Genomic DNA, 17546 nt, shown 5'->3' with positions numbered 1-17546 from the left:
TAGCATCGGGTACAGAACTTATTCAAAACAACGGACACACCGCAAACAACCGCCATTTCGTTTTCTTTTCTCCTGCACAACGGTTACGTCATCATCATCATCATCATCGTCATCGGCAGCAGCAGCAACAGCACGCATCACGCGAAGTGAGGCAAAACAAAACGTCACGCACCGCAGCGGCGAAGAGAGCATAAGTTTATTTTCGTCGCGTCCGGACTGAACGGATCTCGTGGTGCTTAAGCTCCACACGCCACACCATCACTGGCAAAGTGCGACGAAGGCACAAGCAGTGTCGACCACACGGAACGGCGACGGAGCATTACTTTCGCCTAAAGCGTGAGAGCAGTTCGCATACGGATTGCGCATCGTTTCGACAGTTTCTAATCAAACACGTGTATAGATTGTTCGAAAAAGGCCGAAGCCTGCTGGAGGCTGGTGAAGCATTTGCATCGCATCGAAACCCGGTAGCTTGACCGTGAACCATCCAGTTAGTGAGAGTGTGTGTGTGTGTGTGCGTGTGTGTGACCGTTGAGCCCCATACCATCGCCCCGGAGGGGTGGCAAACAGTTAAAGCGCGTGTTAAACCTTCCCAGTGGAGGTCCCACAGCCGTAGCGCACCCAGCATTGCGGAGAAGGAAGAATACCAGAGTTCTGACGCGACCGTCCAGAAATGTGGAACCGAACGTTTTGGTTTTTCGTTGCGGTACGCATTGCGTCAGTGTTTCTTGTAACGACCTGGTTTGTGCCGGATGAGTACTGGCAAAGCCTCGAGGTGGCCCATCGTCTAGCGTTCGGGTGCGTTTTTGTGACCTTTGGTTTTGTTTTTTTTGTAGTAACCGAACATCTTCTTCTTCTTCTTCTTCTTCTTCTTCTTCTTCTTCTTCTTCTTCTTGTACTTGCAGCTACGGCCATCTTACCTGGGAATGGGCGGCCGGCATGAGAAGCTACCTCTACCCGGCGACCTTTGCCGGTCTGTACAAACTGTTGGCCCTGGTTGGGTTGGACTCGGTCGAGCTGCTTACGCTGCTGCCCCGGATTTTGCAAGCATGCCTGAGCGCGTACGCCGACTATCGGTTCCACGTGTGGTGCCGGCAAAGCAAATGGTCCACCTTTTTGCTCGCTACCTCCTGGTGCTGGTTCTACGTCGGTTCGCGCACGCTCGCCAACACGCTGGAAACGTCGCTGACCATGATCGCGCTCAGCTACTTCCCGTGGGCCTCGGAGTGTACCCGGTTCCTGTGGCCGGTCGCACTGTCGTTCTTTGTCCGGCCGACCTCGGTCATACCGTGGGTACCGCTGTGCCTGTATCACATCAAAAAGTCCACCCACCCGACCTGGGAGCTGCTGCTGAAGCGCTACCTGCTCATCGGTCTGCTGACCGGTGCGCTGTGCGTCGGCGTGGACAGCTACTTCCACGGGGCGGTTGTTTTCTCGTCGTACGAGTTCCTGAAGTACAACGTGCTGAAGGGTGTGGGTAGCTTCTACGGGGAGCACCCATGGTACTGGTATCTCTCCGCCGGGCTGCCGACCGTGCTCGGCGTCAGTGTGCTGCCGTTCCTGGCGGCTGGCTACGAATCCGTACGCCACCGTAAGGTGTACAAGGAGCGCGCCATCCTGCTGCTTTCGGTGTGTTTCACCGTGCTGGTGTATTCGCTGCTGGCGCACAAAGAGTTCCGCTTCCTGCTGCCAGTTTTGCCGATGTGCCTGTTCATCACGGCCGACTATCTCGCTCGCTGGAGCCGCAAAGCTTCGAGGTACTTTGTGCGGAGGACCAACAAGAAAACACATATTTGTAATCCTCTCTTATGTACTGTTTTTTTTTAGCAAAATGATTTGGTTTACGGCGCTGCTAATCCTATCGGTGAACGGGTTAATGGCGGGCTACACCGGGCTAGTCCATCAGCGGGGCACGCTGGACGTGATGCCTTACCTGGCCACCACCGCCAAGGACTACCGCGACGAGTTTAACAACCCGGCCAACATCTTGTTCCTGATGCCCTGCCACTCGACACCGTTCTACAGCCACGTGCATCAGAATGTGACGATGCGTTTCCTGCACTGCGAGCCGAACCTGACCGACCAGCCGAACTATCTGGACGAGGCACACCAGTTCTACGCTAATCCGATGGGCTGGGTGCGCAAGAACCTGCCCGTCCATCCGCTCAGCGCTCTTCCCACGCACGTGGTCACGTTCGATGTGCTCGAGCCACAGCTAAAGGATTTCCTCTCGATTTACCAGGAAAAGGTGTCCTTCTTTCACACCGACTATCCGACGGAGCGCGTTGGCGGGTTTGTAAAAGTTTACGAGCGTTACGATCGTAATGCAGCAGCGGGTGCCAGTAGTACCACGTCGACGACCGCCGTTCCTGCGATGGAGGACGAATCGGATCATTTGTACAACCCGTAAAGGTACGAGGTAGACGATCAATACGACCACAATCAAAAGTTGAACAAAAAAGCAAACACATTTATTTTTCACCCATTTTTTCCTTAATTGAATTTTTTTGAACAATCTTTGTTTTACTAGCCTGCTACAGGATAGAAACATAAACAAAAACAAAAAAAAACACACACACACAAATTTAATATTTGGAATAGCTATTTAAAAGCGGTTAGATTAATAACAGTTCTCGTAGGGTGTATGGAGGCAAAGTACGAAATGTACTTTAATTTAACGATTTCTTATGCAATTATTACGAATTCGTGTAACATCTAAATGTGTAAGAGGTTTGTTTTTTTCCCCTCTCCAGACTAGGTTCAATTTTGGTTAGAGTTTTTTTTCATTTATTTGCTGAAACATGTCACTAGCAGTGATTTTATCTACCACACTGCCAGGTTTTACGAGTGAAGAATAGTTTTATCCGCCATCGATTGTAAGTAAGCTGATTTGATGCTTCCCACTGATGACAATATAGTTTGTAGGAAATTTTGTGCAAATCTAATAAAAGTGAATTTTCTAACATAATGAAGAAAAATTAGTTGCCTTTACTTTAACAAATAAGGAGCATTATGGATAAGAATTTAAAGGATAGCGAAATATTCAACGAACGGTGACACATGCGAATTTAAAATGAACATTTAAAATTGAAGCCGTGTACAACAGCCTGAACAATGTCCTTCCTCGACTTTGTTTTGCTCACCGGCTGTCAGTCAGTTTGACACTTTTTGTTTACAAACATCTTGGCGAAAAGGCGCGCATAAATAGCCACTGAATAAATGTGTAAAATGCAGTGCAAATAAGCGAAAATTAGGAAAATTGTGTGAATATCTTTATAAGTGTAACTCTTTCTGTGCTCCTTTTGTGTTTGTAATGTAATGCGAATGTTTAAAAAATCAGCACTAGATTGGTGGAGAGAGGAAGAGGCCCGTACCGGGCTGGTGACGTTCTGCAAAGATCTCGACCTAGCGCTTGGCAGTGGCATCCCGGAAGGAATGATCACCGAACTGTGTGGTCCGCCCGGCAGCGGCAAAACGCAATTCTGGTATGGATCGCTTGTGCATCTCTTGCGTCGAAACCTTCGCGGAAGATAACTCTGTTCTCCTGTTCAGCTTACAGCTAGCGGTAAACGTGCAGATACCTCAGAAGCTCGGTGGCCTGCAGGGCCGGGCAGTCTACCTGGATACGAATTATGGATTTTCTCCGCAGCGCGTACAAGGTAAACGGAGCAAAGCATTTATTGGATGAGCGCAGCTGCTTACACAGTTATGTTTGTAGAAATGGCCCAGGCATGTCACAATCATTGCGCAAACATTGCGCTACTCCACAAGCTTAATCCGGAGGAAACCCTTGCCGGATTTTCGGAAGCGACCGCTCTGGACAACATCCTGTACTCACACGTGACGAACTGTACTCAAATCCTAGAGGCTATAGCCGTGCTGCAGAACCGGCTGTACGATGGTGAAAAGGTACGAGGTACTGCATGCTTCAGCAGAAATCGCTTGTTTCAGTTGTATCGTTTACCTTTCTAGATTAAACTGATTATACTAGATTCGCTATCCTTTCTGATCAGAAATACAATCACGCGTTCGATGAAGCGTGTGAAGCGTGTCCACGAAATACTTACCCTGCTGCATAAACTCGCACACCGTTTCGGCTGCGTGGTAAGTGGCTGCTACTGCATCGATTACTTACCTTCCTTTGAGTGAATCAAACGTTTCTTTCCCGCGCTAAAGGTTATTGTTACGAACGATGTAACAACACGCATTTCGGATGTCGACGGCGGCGGCGGCGAACGGTCGGATGTGCCGCAGATAGTGTCCGCTCTCGGGGGCAGCCTTACGCACAAAGTAAACCAGCGCATCTTTCTCGGCCGCGATGAGAGCCATTTCGATGCACAATCGCAAGCTCCGCCCAGCTACGTCGCTTCCATTGAAAAGGGACATTTTCTTCCAAGCGTTACGGTAGCGTTTCGCATCGAGCCAGCCGGCATAAGAGGCGTCAATCGGGAAGGTTAGAAGCGTATCGTAACATATCCTCCCTTCCGGGCAGCGAAGGAAGCGAAACATTTATTAATGCAGTGGAGTGGTGTGAACGTAATAGGAAAACAGAAAAAAAAAACAAACCATTCCATTCAACAACCTGCAGCAGTGGGTGCAGTGCAGCCCGGCTGGAAGTGTCTCGCCCAGGCTAAGGTGGTGTAGCGTGTATGTAGCACGAAAAGTAACTCAGTAAGAGGTTAGCGTGACCAATACATCCCGATAGTCACCGCTCAGATCGTCCTGAAAGGAAGGGGAAAGTTCGATCAAAACCGATTGCGTGCACACTCCGGAGGGATATGGGTGCGAGCGAGCTTGGAGCCAAACAATACACAGGTAAGGGAAGTGAAATTAATTTGCCAGGGCAACACTATGCTATTGATTGCTTTTAAATTATTTACTGTTATATCTATAACCAACGAGTATTTCACGCATTTTGACATCAAACACACGTGCGGGAGATTGTTTAGGGATGTTTGAACCGATTGTGGTTCGCTGATAGTGAATATTAGAGTGAAGCAGTTGCTTTGGATGGGATTTGTTAGTGCTCGGACTCGCGCATCACGGTGGGCAAAGCGACTCAGTAAGTGGCAAGTTCAGCTAGCAAGTTGCCAAGATCACTTCCAATGTCATCCTGGAAGAAGAGTGGCGAAGTAACACGGTTATATTATATGTTCTGTGGTGTTGTGGGTACAAGTTTTTAGATCGATTGTTACGGAGCGATTTAGTTGGGATGGTAAGCAAACCGATTGAAAGGGAAAGTGTCAATTTGTTGCCCGTTTCTGATTCTGTCTGTGAGTGCGGTTTAGTAACGAACAAAAAAAAAAAAGAGGCAGTAGTTTAAAGTTAACAACGAGTATATTTGTCCAATACGTTTGTTGCATGTTGCTTTCACAATCGTTACATCTACACACATTGGTGCCAGTGCTAACATCACAAGATCAAAAAAACATTGTAACAAAATTAAAAGCACATTTTCGTTTTTTTGTTGCTGTTATTTTAGATGACGATTTAAATAATAATTAAAAAAAAAACGCGTTTTGTGCATCGGTACTCGCTCGAAGCTATGCTTACGTACTGCGCAAACATTCACCATCTACGCCTTGTTGCCGATTATAAGCAAAACAGACTCTCACACGATTAAAATGCATCTGGCACTGGTGTGCCTAGAACGAGGCTAACGTAGCCAGAAGGTCGCCAAGGTCCCCTCCGACATCCTCCTGCGAAAGAGATGGATGGGTTGGTTTTGTTTTTTTTTAATTGAAAACAACAAAACATAAGAAAGTGGGAATTCATTGGGGGGAAATCGTCTTAATTAAGGCACTTTAAGCTGCATATCCTAGCGCCGGGTAGTTAAAGGACGGATGTGTACTTTATTCGATAAATTTAGCTTTTGCAGAGTGGTGTGCAGTACCGTGATACCGTGACCGTAACCCGATTGACTTGAAGCCCATTCAAACGATGATCGCAATCAAACGAGCGTCATACACAAGACAGTTTAAACACAACACAATTCTTGGAATGTAACGACTGGAATGTGGGATATTAGGGTTAACAATACTGCTATAATGATTTGTTCGTTCCGTGCCCTATTTCCGACACGATAGATGGTGGTGGTTGGATGATCTTCAATGTTTGACGATCACCGTTCGCATCATCACCTCATTCAAAAAGGCTCGTAAAGATAAGAACGTAGATAGACGAGCACGCGGTATCGTGTCTGGGTGGGTATGCATTTCTTAAGGCGGGAAAGATGGTGTTTTAGTAAGCGGCCAAGTGGTACAGTAGATTAGCATTATCGCCTCCAAGATCCTCCTGCGTGTTGGCATGGTGGTTGGCGCATACAGACGCGTACACAACACAAAAATGAAAGGGGTGGGACGGGTGTGGAGGTTTACAAAAAAGGGAGAAAAAGAGAGAGAAAAAAAAACACAAAAATATATAAAGTTTGTATTGTTACGTTAACGCGTATATGGTGTAACCGTTCTGGCAGTTAACCGGGCGAGCAGTGAGCTCCATTTTTTTCCATGCGCCGGCATTACAGACAGCGATAGAGACGTTAGATAGAACGGCACGTTCGGGTACAGGGGCAACACGTGATCGTGCGCTGTTTGGTAGTGTGAGGACATATAAGTTAGTACACGCATGCATCCGAAAGAAATCTACAGTACACCGTGATTGTGATCGTTCTAAATTTTAAAACATATAAAGCGATAATATTCCCCCGAAAATAAGAGCAACGAATATCCTATCCTGTAATCAATCGAAAAGGAGAAATTGATTCAAATAATAACGTACAAAACAATAAATTGAATAATAAAAAAAAAACAAAACAACGTAAACGTCCTTTCTCACCATAAACGCTGCACCGTAAAGCTCAAATTTAGATAATAGTAGTATTTATTCAACAGTACACAACAGTGGGTATAGGAATAGCGGCGCGTAACAAATCTACTACACAGTGAACAATGAGTTTGCGTATGGAAAGAAACAAAAGAAATACTATTTCGTAAACTAAAAACGAATTAAACAGCTGTTTAAGTAACTTTTTTTATGTATGCTATGACATTTTTATGAAACGATCAATTGATTTCAAAGCATTTTGGCTACACAATTTGGCAGGTGTGTGCGGATGTGCACACATTTTAACTACTAAGGCACGCACGATAGGACACTATTGGCGGTGCAGTAATAAGTATGTGTTACAAATTAAAAAGGAATATGTAATAATAGCTGATAAGAGCTGCATGTAATGGAATTAACGGTGGTTTGAGATGAAAAATAGAGAGAGAGAGAGAGAGTTAACCTTCGCGAGATTACGCGTCCACTAAAGATAGATGTGTGATACAAACTGCCTACTTTAAACGATATTCTTTACTAACAATTACAAAGCAACTGCTGTCTCTTTTCACGTGTTTGCGGTTTCTTGTGTGAGCAGAAAGAAGAAAATCAAAAATCCACCCATCGGTAAAATCGATGGTGGCTGGTGGCGATAGGTAAAAACCGTTGTCAGACAGCTCCTGACAAACACTATGTGTTCATTCCACTTGGTACGTTATTTAGTAAAATTGAGGTGATGTTTGCATGCAGTTTTAGCATTGCCCTTTTAACTCGCGCAACGCTAACGCCATTCACCGGTAGCCGGAAATTGCCAACAGGGCACGCTTGTAATCGCCCGAGGTGTCACCCTGCAAAAACAGCATCAGTAGTAGTAATGGTACAGTAGCGTAAAGCCAGGGACTGGTTTGGGGTGTTTTGTAGGAAAAGGGGGAGGGATTTGCAAATAAGCATTCTGTTTGTTTGGGAACGAGCAAGCTGCTTAGCGAAATATGTTGCTTCAAGGTGGTGACGATTTGTAAATGGCATTATGAAAGAAGGCGAGAGGCCTTTGCTGTGAGGGCCAAAGCCGAAACTCGCACACACTCATACGTTTTTGGTCGTTTTTCAGGTTGAGATGTTTCATCACAATCCAAATAACTTATAAAAGCAGCATATAGGCCATCGGATGGAGTAACAAGGAGGAAACATACATAAAACAGAAATTTTGGGTTTGCGCTACGGGTATATAAAACACAAAACAGGGGGTTACATATATGCATCTAACATATTTGAAATCAAACTAACAGCTTCAAACGCATTTATGCATTCGACAGTGTTTGAGAAAAATACGAAAAATACTCGTTGGGTGAAGATTTACCGTTCAGTGTTGCAAGTTTAGGGGACTTAATATGTTTCACCCATAGTACAGGCAGAGAGATACGAAGTACTTGGGACCTGGCGTTTGTTTAGACTTTGATGGCTATGAGACATTAGTGAGGCTCGTGATTTTTGTTATCTTCACACTCTTAGTATCTTGGTTGGTGTAAGTGGGGTAGAGGTAATTGTACTGTGTCAAGGGCGAATGTGTGGCGAATTCTGGTGGCGTATCTTGACCACTTTCTCAGACAAACACTTAAAGCGAAATGGTGAATGAAAGCGAGAATGAAATGTTGACTTGTGTGTGTGTGTGTTGGTATTAGACACAGTGGTTATGGAGGGTATTCTGACAGCAAACGCAACAAACGTACCTTGATCCATGACTCGAGCGACTTGCCGTACATCTCCTGGAACGCTTCCTTGATGTCGCCGAGATCGATCTCCGAGCGGCTGACGATGATGCGGATCAGCGTTTTATCGTTCGTGCCCAGGCCAGCCATCGAGTTGTGCAGACGCTTGGCAAAGTACTGAACCTTCGAACGGACGCAACGAACTATTGCGGGTGAAACAACATGAAGTTTATTACGTTGGTTCTCTTCGTCGCGGCGCGCCCCAATACTCACCGATGGCCTTGAAGCCCTCCTCGATAGCACCGCTGAATTCGCGCTTGATCGCATCCTCGATCGTGTGGCCGGCGAGGCTCTCGTAGATGTCGAACACGGCGCGCAGCTGCTGGTAGGAGCGCGTCACCAGAATCTGGTTAAACACGGACTCGTCCGTACCCCACTGGCCCTCGCCGGCCTCGAACAGGGCCTGCGCATCGGCCGCCGCTGCACCCTCATCGACGCCCTGAAGAAGAGAGAATACCAAAGCCCGCATTCAAGCACGAACGATGTGACATGCGTTTCAACAATCTGAAATACAACTACTTACATTGTTCTCGTCACGGTTACCCTGCACGAGCGATACGCACAGCCGCTTGAATGCACCGCTGGTATCACCCTTCAGATCCGACTCGAGCGAAACGTTGTACATCTGCTCGTAGAACTCGGCGATCGTGCGAATGCCGTAGTTGGACAGCGTGCACAGAATCTCGATGATCGCCTCCTCGTCCGTACCGATGCCCGAGATGGCATCGTGCAGCTCCTTGGCGTAGAACTGGGGCAGCGGGGTCATCAGCGCCAGTATCACGTCCTCAAACTTGCCGCCCAGCTCCGACTTCAGATCGCTGATCAGATCCTTGCCGAACGAGGTCTTGAACGCCTGAGCAATCTCCAGACGCTGGACGATGCCACGGCGGGCCAGCACCTCGATGATGGCCTTCTCGTCGGTACCGAAACCCTTCATCGCGGTACGGAGCGTACCGGCATCTTCGTTGGCATCGAACGGATCCGCCGGATAGACGGTCGGTGTGCACTGGAGGTAGAAAAGTGGTTTGGATTAATGACAGCGCCCACTGCACTTCGAAACCAATCCAATTGCTAACGTGCTCGCCAATAACCAATTTCCGTGTATGTTTCTGTGTACCGTGCAGTAAAGCAGTTTCATTTCTACATCTCTTTTCCATAAATGCTCTGGGCAGTAATAGGATCGCTTCGCTCACTCACCGGTACCTCAACGTATGCCGGTTCCTCTTCCTCGGACGAATTGGACATGCTGCCAATTGAATCAAACTGATCGTACAGATACCCCCCGCCGGAACATCCCCCATGGCGTGGACCGCGCAACAGTACGCGTGTCCGCTGTACCAGTTGACTGCAGGAACTGTTTAGTGTCTGCATTTGGGCGTAGTTTGGAATTGAATCAGGGAATGAATCGGAACATTTGAAACAAATCCTTCCCGGTGGGATGTGGTGGCCACAATTCCATTACGAAAATCGACTTTACCGAAATTACTAATCATCCACATTCCACACTACCTGCACAATTACGCTGGATGAGGATGATAAACGATGATCGTTTGTAGAATGCTATTCTCGTTCCTTTTTGAAGGTCTTTTGTGTTATGGAACGATCGTATCAATACGCGATTGATATCGTTACACACTACACACTACGAAAAAACAGCCCAAGACCTCAATCATCGACTATGATGACTTGTGTTATGCTTTCAATAGATGGCAGGCAAATTCATTTATTCAATTCGTCTTACTACTACTACTACTCGTCATGCTGAATATTGTATACACTAAAATTGGTACATCTGTTACAGAAAAGGCCTTTCATTTCACTTTCGGTATGCTTTTCCAGCCCTCCTGCCGACACCAATTAAGGTCAGTTGGTATTTTTCCCGCCTCTGCCTACATACATCTATACCGGCAAAGGGGCAACAAACAAGGGCGCACACCATACGGAAACCCATATTGGCGTGCGGTGGAAAGCTCTAGTATCGATTATTTCCTCCACTAACCTTCCATTTTCACACGTTTCCACTTTCGCTCGGATTGGTTGAGCTTATCAAACCGCCCCAATGTTGTGTATAGCCATTGGGAGAGTGATAGACTACAATCTACTGTGCCTTTCCCCGTTTTAGTGGGTGTTTTAGGGAGGGATTGACCCTAAAAAATATTAATCAATATAATACTACACCACCAGTCACACTGCAATATGTGTGTGTATTTGTGTTACCGGAATGGAAAATGGTAAGATATTTCCTGCAAACGGTTGGTTTCCGTGCAGCTTAATAACCCCCCAGATGCGATCAGGTGCTGTTGGTGACACGGAAGCTTTGCACTTTAATTGATCTTACAGCCCGGGGCAATCCGTTTGATAGCGGAAGGTGCGGAGCGGAACAATGACAATAGAGCTGCGTGGGGTTGCTCACTGACATTATTGTGGTTTATGATGCCACATGCCGTCAATGCCGTTGGTGTGGCCGCGGGGTTGGTTCACGTTCAAGGTTTAGTCCGGTAGGGCAATGGGACGGTTGGTGGGGGCTGACTAAAAACAATCGTTAACCACGACGGTCATGACGAAAGATCACAAGATCGCATTTGGAACGTGTGTTTGCTATTTGTCATACATTTTTTTCACATAAAATTGCAGCTGTAGATGAATCATATTGTTTGGGCTACTTTTATTTGTATCTTTTGACTAATACGAATTTTTGATTGCACTGTAAATATTATGATTCAATACACGCCACCGGATGGGCTGTATAGTTACTAACGAAATGTTTAATGTTAATGTTTAATTTATAAACAAACATGTGTTTCATATCAAACTTCGATGGATTTAACTTATAATTTTGTTCTACTAATTTTGATGTTGATTATCTTACCATCATGACTGTGACTAATTTAGTTGATCATAGTTAAGAAAATAATAACCTGGCGAACGGGTGTCCATCATCCTGTTGTTCACTTCATGTCCACTGTTACTTTCAATCGCTTGATCCATTAAAATGAGACCTTGGAGGGACGAAATGCACTGGAGGATTGCTAATGGTTATGATGACACACCTCCTTCAGGCCCAGTTAGTGGGGTGTTTTCTGACACAGAGAATGTGGTAGGAAAACCCCTGGCGCCGTGCTGACTAGACACCGGAACACAGAAACACACACAAACATACAGACGTACCACTACGCAATGGGGGGAAGGACACGATAAAGCGTGCGATGGTAATGGATTTCTTCCGCTTCCGACCAATCAATGCGTCTTCCCACTAGTGTGGAAACATTCCTACACACAGAGGGCGGCAGGATTTACGCGAAAGACACGAACAGCCGATGCGTCCGCCTAAAAGAACCATTGCGGAACAACGTTTAGTGCCATTGAGATGATGTCATACTTTGAGAGTTGGTATGTGTCAAGGCGAAACATATTCAGCAGGAGGGAGTAGGGTGGATTTCGTACATGAAGGTAGAAGTTGCCCAGAGGGAACCGCTTCCACCGTCCCATAGGTTGTTAGTTTTGATGCAAATAAAGATACTGGGCATATTTTCTGTTCCACATCAAAATGTTGGCGAAACACGATCGTTATCAGCTAGTAGAGATGATTGGATGGTACAGCAGAGATTACAAGCAAGCTGTGTGGTGTCAATTACATCACAGTGATGTAATTGATAACATGTTGTCTTACAACAACAACTACAACAACAACTTCTAAGAACACTTTAAGATGTAAGCGTCTATTGTAAGCTGCTTACTGCATGCTGTAACTGCGCCCAGTATTGTCGCACCAAGTGGAACGTGAGTAAGTGGAGTCGCTCATTTGAGCCAATATGCCTATGTGTACAGTAATCGATAGTGTGTTGTGCATAGTGTGTCAATGGGTGGGTTTTATTTTTTATAGCTGTGTATGTGAGAGCTGTGAGAGCGGTTCGCCGAACGTTTCCACGCCTACAAGGTGCATATGTGCATATGAATGCATTTCAAGAGATGCAATGACGTGCTATGCACTGCTCTCGCGTACTTCAATGATTCAGAGGGCATATGTAATGAGCAGGTCGGCCTAGCGAGGGCTCTATCGCGTTTAATACTTACTTGGAATGGATAATACTGCGAAGAGCTCATTTTTATGTCGGTTGGCTTTTTTATAAAGGTACTGAGAGATAATTACTCAATGTAGCAGGTATCTGTAAAGAAGAAAATTAAAAAAAAGAAAATGTCAGAAAAAGTAGGGTCTTAAATTTATGCTTAGGTAGGTGTGCGCTGGTGGCATGCTGGTGGCATAAGTAACACCGACATGGTCCCGAGACTGTATTCCACTGTCAAAAAGCGCGATTTCACTTGGGCGACTTTCACCTCCCCAAAACCATCCCACCCAGAGTGCGTTGGAGCGTCACCGTTAATGTGAGAATTAGGTTAGCCGGCGTCTAACTGGCCCCGCTTCCCAACTGTGCGCTTGTGTGTAGGATGGGAGTGAAAAACAGAACTAAAATACCCATTACCGACAGATTGTAGCTGGTAGAATCAACCTGCTATAACAGCCGAGGATCGAAAAAACCATACACGTGTGAGTGATCGCATGGCGCATGAGGAAAGATCGACGCCTGCACGTAAAACGCATTGTAATGAGAGAAGAATGCAGTTGGAACCGACGTGTATGCACGGCATGGTTTAATCATTCAACGTGAGTCGACTCCGCTCCCACCATTACCCTTCCACGTGTGTTTCCCACTCTGTGTTCTCCACTCTGTGGCACGCACTCTCTAGCGGCGTTAAGAACTTTGGATAAGAATAATGCAAGAGCTGTTCGATTTCTTCGCACTGTGTTATGGTGGCATGATGGGAATAATTACACTTATTCCCGAGGTGAATAAGTGAGACGACGTGAGGGTGAGATAAATGATACCTTAATTAGGATTCAATACATTTTTTATTCGTTGGTATGTTGCTGGGGTCTTTTACTGTACTGTATTTGATCGATTCCCTGCTATGGGTGTGAGTTAAGTTTGAAGCATTATAATTGTTTTGTTTGAAATTAATCTACACAAACGTTCATTTTATGCTTTAGTTTTACGTATGTGCTATGGGCTCAGTTAAGGAAATGGCGTTAATATTTCTGATTGGCTGCATTGGAACGTTGTATATTTATATTATTCTTGTAATGCAAACCAAAATGTGGATTAAATCATTGGTTAAAATGACATTTGGGCCAATTTTTGTAATGTACTATCAAATTTAATATCTTTACAGAGAAATATGCGATTTCAAGGTAACTCACGAATGTGTTTATAGCGAAAAATAAATAAATAAATAACATAAAAACTCTACGGCAAAACATGGCGCTGTAGTCTCCCCATGATCGACTGTTTAACTCAACGAAACATAACGCTAAATGCTCCAAGCGGATGATGTCATTCCGCAACCGTGTTCTGCTGTCTTCTGTTTGCATCAGACCATCCGCTGGTTGTATTGGTGATGTGTTAATTGTGTAGATGTTTTACACCTATACAAACTTTTGGTTTAGTTTGGCTTAGCGAATGAACATGTTTCGCTGCTGTTGGCTTTGAACGTGCCACCACGATCTAACACTCTGGAGAAAAATACTCTACCCAGGAGTGATCGCTCGAAACATTGCGCTAATAATAACAACGCAATCTGGTTTGCTGACTTGTATACTACACTCCTCGCTGCTTATGAACAGTTGGAACAAACAGATAGAGATAGTCTCCTATTTGTAAAGACCACTCCCTTCGGGGCTAGTAGATCTTTAGACTCACACGTGACACGTGAAACGTTACAACGGTGTGACCATCATGCCAACCAAGCGTCACGGAGAAAGCAGTGTATGTAACCCGCTGCCGGTGTAGTTTCGCCCTATCTCTGATTCGAAACAGTGACTGTCAGTGTGTGTGCTGCTGCTGTTGAATGTGACTGTTCGTTCGCGCGAAAGAAAGTATGTAAGATGACCGCGCGCCAAATCATCGTTAAATTTAGCTAGCAACCGTGAAAAGTATCGCGTATTTGCCCGCTCACTGCCACACAGTCAAACCGGGAATGAAAAAGACAACCACATTTTTACGAGCCGGCGTTTGGGGTGTATTGGTAGGGGTGCGTTTGCATTTCGAACCTGTTACGATCGAGCGCGTACGAAAAAGGTGGTGGACATGGGGGGGGGGCAAAAAATATAATAAAATAACAAAACCACACAAATCGACCCTCAACGCCATCCCGGGTTTGACCCCGCCGCCGCTGCTATTGTGAATTTGTTCTCGACGGTTTATTAGCCGAATTCTTTCCATCTCAAGAGTGTGGAGTTTGGCTTCGCATCAATTCTGGTTCGTTTGTTGCTATCTCGTCTTTTTGTAACGATGTCTACTGTGGATGCAATCATGCACACATCAAAAGAAGCCGGAGTGTGTAGGGAAGAAAACAAAATCGCTTCTCTTTCGTTCGTGCTGTCGACACAAACGTATTCGATCAAAGCAGCTTTTGGGCACACAGGGGGAGCACACATTTGGAGTGCGCGCAGTTTTTGTTCGCTCTTGCTCTCTCTCTCCCCTTTTGGCTGTTATGGTCATCGGCAACCGGCATTCCACGCCATCAACAACACCAAAAATGATGCCACCGTGGCCGAGTATGGGAATCGGGGGGGTTTTAATGCAGCAAACAGCTTATACTGCATTAAACTACAACTGCGCTAAATGTTACTAAATAAGCGTGTGCTGAAAACTCCACGTAGCACACAAACACACACACACACTGAAGGGAATACTAAAAACTAAGTCCGGTTAGAAGAGAGGAATGTTACGTTAATGCGCTGTGGGAAAAAAATAACTATTCACAACACTATTTCACTCCCCAACTGCTGGATACTAACCACACGCAACGACGAACTGAGTGCAACTGAACTTGATTTTCGCGCTGTGGAGCTCAGTTAAGTGAGCTTCCCTTTAACTGTGCCGCACACCTTTACATGGATGCGGTAGTCTCTCACACGCGCTAGTGCGCTTGTAAATATGCTGCTTCACAGTGGTTTCGGCGATTTGAGTGTTTAGATAAAATATATCTTTGTATAAGTATACGAATAATGGTGTGACTAATTAAATAATAAAATTTAAATAAATATAACCAAATTTCAGCAAATTTCCTCTTTTTTAATTTTTTTGCGTTGTTCTTATTTCTTATCAACAAAATAAATCATGTTCTTAATTCTTAATCTTAAAAATCATTAAGAATAATTAATCAATCTTAATAATTAAGAAATGGTTCCTAATTCTTAATCAACAAAAAAGTAAATAAACACCTCATTTAAGCAATTACAATCGAGTAATAAATGTCATCATAATTTAGAATTATCGATGATTTCAGAATAATAAATTGTATCACGATGAAATATTTCTTGTTAGAATTTTCAATATCATTTTATACTATTCGTTATTTTTAATTAAAAAATAAACATTTTATAAATTTTACCATCATTGCTACACTCTTTGCCCATTGTACTTGAGTGCTTGTTACCAACACATGCGTGCCTGTCCTCTATGAAGCTTAAAGCTAAATTTTTATTTTTATCTGAAAGGTTTATCTGATTTATGGAGATAAAACGGAAATACACTTTGGCGGGTCGGTGTTTGCTTAATGTGTAAGCCAGCATTAGGCACAGATTATATGCAACACGGGTGCAGAAACGGAATTAAAATAGGAAAACATAGGCGAAAACAGAAGATACAAATTTGATTCGGTGTTTAACTTCACTTTCAATCAGTCAAACTTAACCATGCAGTTCCAACTGCCTTGACTAGCCGCTGTTGGTGGGATCATCGAATGAAATTAATATTACCAACACATCTGAATCATCTGTGCTTTTTTGTGGAACTCGTGCATGATTCATCCGGTGACGAAGGTTACATAGCATCTCTAATAGCTCTCGATAGCAGCAGAGTAGTGACGTTACTACTGTCTTCATTGCAAACCATTCGTCACCATTCATAAACCCTTGCATCTTGTATTGTATAAGCTGTGTATCAGCTATAAGCTATTTGTATTACATGTCAGGTGCGTTTTGATGTATTAATATTTCTATTAGTAATGACAGTTGTTTTACTTTCATTTTCAATCACAGGAAAAGCTCAGTTCGTCTCATATCGATGACCTCTTCATTGAAGTTTGAAATTAAATAACAACCTTTTATATTAAATCTTGATCTAGAGTCTTTCAATCTCACTACAGTGTGTGCTTCGAACATCAACATTTATCTGTGATATAAAAATGATGCTGTTTGTATGTTTATATTTAAATGCACTGTAGAGTTTCATCTACTTGCTGCTTACCATTAAACGGATATATACAAACAGCTCATTCCGTGCACAATTTCAGGTAATCTACTCACCGCAGCATCAACGTCTATTATTGATCATGAGAGTCACTCACTGTGCGCCCACACTCACACAGCGATAAAGAGCTTTAAGCGAGCTTTTCGTTAAAAGCCGGATGAAAGCTTTTGTTGTATATGACTCGGCGTTTAGTTAACTCTTTAAGTAAATTTTCCAAATGTATAATTTTGATATCATTTAATATTATTGTTGTTAACGGTAATTGTCTTTTCTTCTTTGGCACAACAACCGTTGTCGGTCAAGGCCTGCCTGTACCACTTGTGGGCTTGGCTTTCAGTGACTAATTGATTTCCCCCCATAGCAGGATAGTCAGTCCTATGTATGGCGGCACGGTCCCTTTGGGGTTTGAACCCATGACGGGCATGTTGTTAAGTCGTACGAGTTGACGACTGTACTACGAGACCGGCTTAACGGTAATTGTATTTCACATTTTTCGCTTTCATTTGTAAAAGTTTGTGCGAGATACAAGATGTTATTTGTTCAGCGCAGTTTTAAATGGTTCCTAGACTGTTGTGTAGTTTTGTACTTGTGAATGATTGGTATGAGTCAATTTTAAATTAACCTACTCTATTCTATGTATATATTACTATTC

The 17546-nt window shown here is 44.4% G+C and overlaps 4 protein-coding genes across 9 annotated transcripts in view; 3 read left to right on the top strand and 1 right to left on the bottom strand.

Annotated features, from left to right (window-relative positions):
• The first annotated feature begins 113 nt into the window (after positions 1–113).
• LOC121588640 (GPI mannosyltransferase 3-like) lies at positions 114–2934 on the top strand. Its single transcript, XM_041906790.1, has 3 exons — positions 114–795; positions 903–1754; positions 1825–2934. The coding sequence occupies exons 1-3, from the start codon at positions 671–673 to the stop codon at positions 2405–2407; spliced, it is 1560 nt and encodes a 519-aa protein (XP_041762724.1). The 5' UTR covers positions 114–670; the 3' UTR covers positions 2408–2934.
• Positions 2935–3042: 108 nt separating this feature from the next.
• Positions 3043–4547, top strand: LOC121588645 (DNA repair protein RAD51 homolog 3-like). Its single transcript, XM_041906810.1, has 5 exons — positions 3043–3482; positions 3550–3656; positions 3716–3906; positions 3970–4101; positions 4174–4547. Exons 1-5 carry the CDS (start codon positions 3316–3318, stop codon positions 4453–4455), a joined length of 879 nt encoding a protein of 292 aa, XP_041762744.1. The 5' UTR covers positions 3043–3315; the 3' UTR covers positions 4456–4547.
• Positions 4466–15548, bottom strand: LOC121588644 (annexin B9-like). 6 transcript variants are annotated; one of them, XR_006004197.1, is made up of 7 exons: positions 15439–15548; positions 12657–12748; positions 9106–9588; positions 8796–9021; positions 8544–8725; positions 5555–5696; positions 4466–4719 (listed from the first exon to the last, which is right to left on the bottom strand). XR_006004197.1 is itself a non-coding variant. In XM_041906807.1 (6 exons), exons 2-6 carry the CDS (start codon positions 12684–12686, stop codon positions 4666–4668), a joined length of 975 nt encoding a protein of 324 aa, XP_041762741.1. In that variant the 5' UTR covers positions 12687–12748; positions 15439–15548; the 3' UTR covers positions 4466–4665. The 6 variants fall into 6 exon arrangements, 5 of the variants coding, with proteins under 5 accessions (XP_041762741.1, XP_041762743.1, XP_041762739.1 ...); XM_041906807.1 differs by lacking the exon at positions 5555–5696; XM_041906809.1 differs by lacking the exons at positions 4466–4719; positions 5555–5696 and adding an exon at positions 4855–5110.
• The window catches only part of LOC121588634 (glucose dehydrogenase [FAD, quinone]-like), a 38619-nt gene continuing 25809 nt past the window's right edge, over positions 4737–17546 (top strand). Inside the window, exon 1 of the mRNA XM_041906783.1 lies at positions 4737–4812. The gene's annotated coding sequence lies outside the window, so the exon portion shown is untranslated. The remainder of the gene's footprint in view (positions 4813–17546) is intronic.

The sequence above is a fragment of the Anopheles merus genome, chromosome 2R, assembly GCF_017562075.2.
Source record: "Anopheles merus strain MAF chromosome 2R, AmerM5.1, whole genome shotgun sequence".
Lineage (NCBI taxonomy): Eukaryota > Metazoa > Arthropoda > Insecta > Diptera > Culicidae > Anopheles > Anopheles merus.
This window is presented reverse-complemented; position numbering and strand designations above follow the sequence as displayed.

Excerpts from the sequence above, each read along its gene's own strand:
- LOC121588640 (XM_041906790.1), top strand. The coding sequence starts at position 671 with ATGTGGAACCGAACGTTTTGGTTTTTCGTTGCGGTACGCATTGCGTCA. Across the intron at positions 796-902 it reads GCCCATCGTCTAGCGTTCGG|CTACGGCCATCTTACCTGGG; the intron begins GTGCGTTTTTGT and ends TTGTACTTGCAG. Across the intron at positions 1,755-1,824 it reads TGGAGCCGCAAAGCTTCGAG|CAAAATGATTTGGTTTACGG; the intron begins GTACTTTGTGCG and ends GTTTTTTTTTAG.
- LOC121588645 (XM_041906810.1), top strand. The coding sequence starts at position 3,316 with ATGCGAATGTTTAAAAAATCAGCACTAGATTGGTGGAGAGAGGAAGAG. Across the intron at positions 3,657-3,715 it reads TTCTCCGCAGCGCGTACAAG|AAATGGCCCAGGCATGTCAC; the intron begins GTAAACGGAGCA and ends TTATGTTTGTAG. Across the intron at positions 4,102-4,173 it reads CACACCGTTTCGGCTGCGTG|GTTATTGTTACGAACGATGT; the intron begins GTAAGTGGCTGC and ends CCCGCGCTAAAG.
- LOC121588644 (XM_041906804.1), bottom strand. The coding sequence starts at position 12,686 with ATGAGCTCTTCGCAGTATTATCCATTCCAA. Across the intron at positions 9,589-12,656 it reads CGCAGTATTATCCATTCCAA|TGCACACCGACCGTCTATCC; the intron begins GTAAGTATTAAA and ends TTCTACCTCCAG. Across the intron at positions 9,022-9,105 it reads GTAACCGTGACGAGAACAAT|GGCGTCGATGAGGGTGCAGC; the intron begins GTAAGTAGTTGT and ends TCTCTTCTTCAG.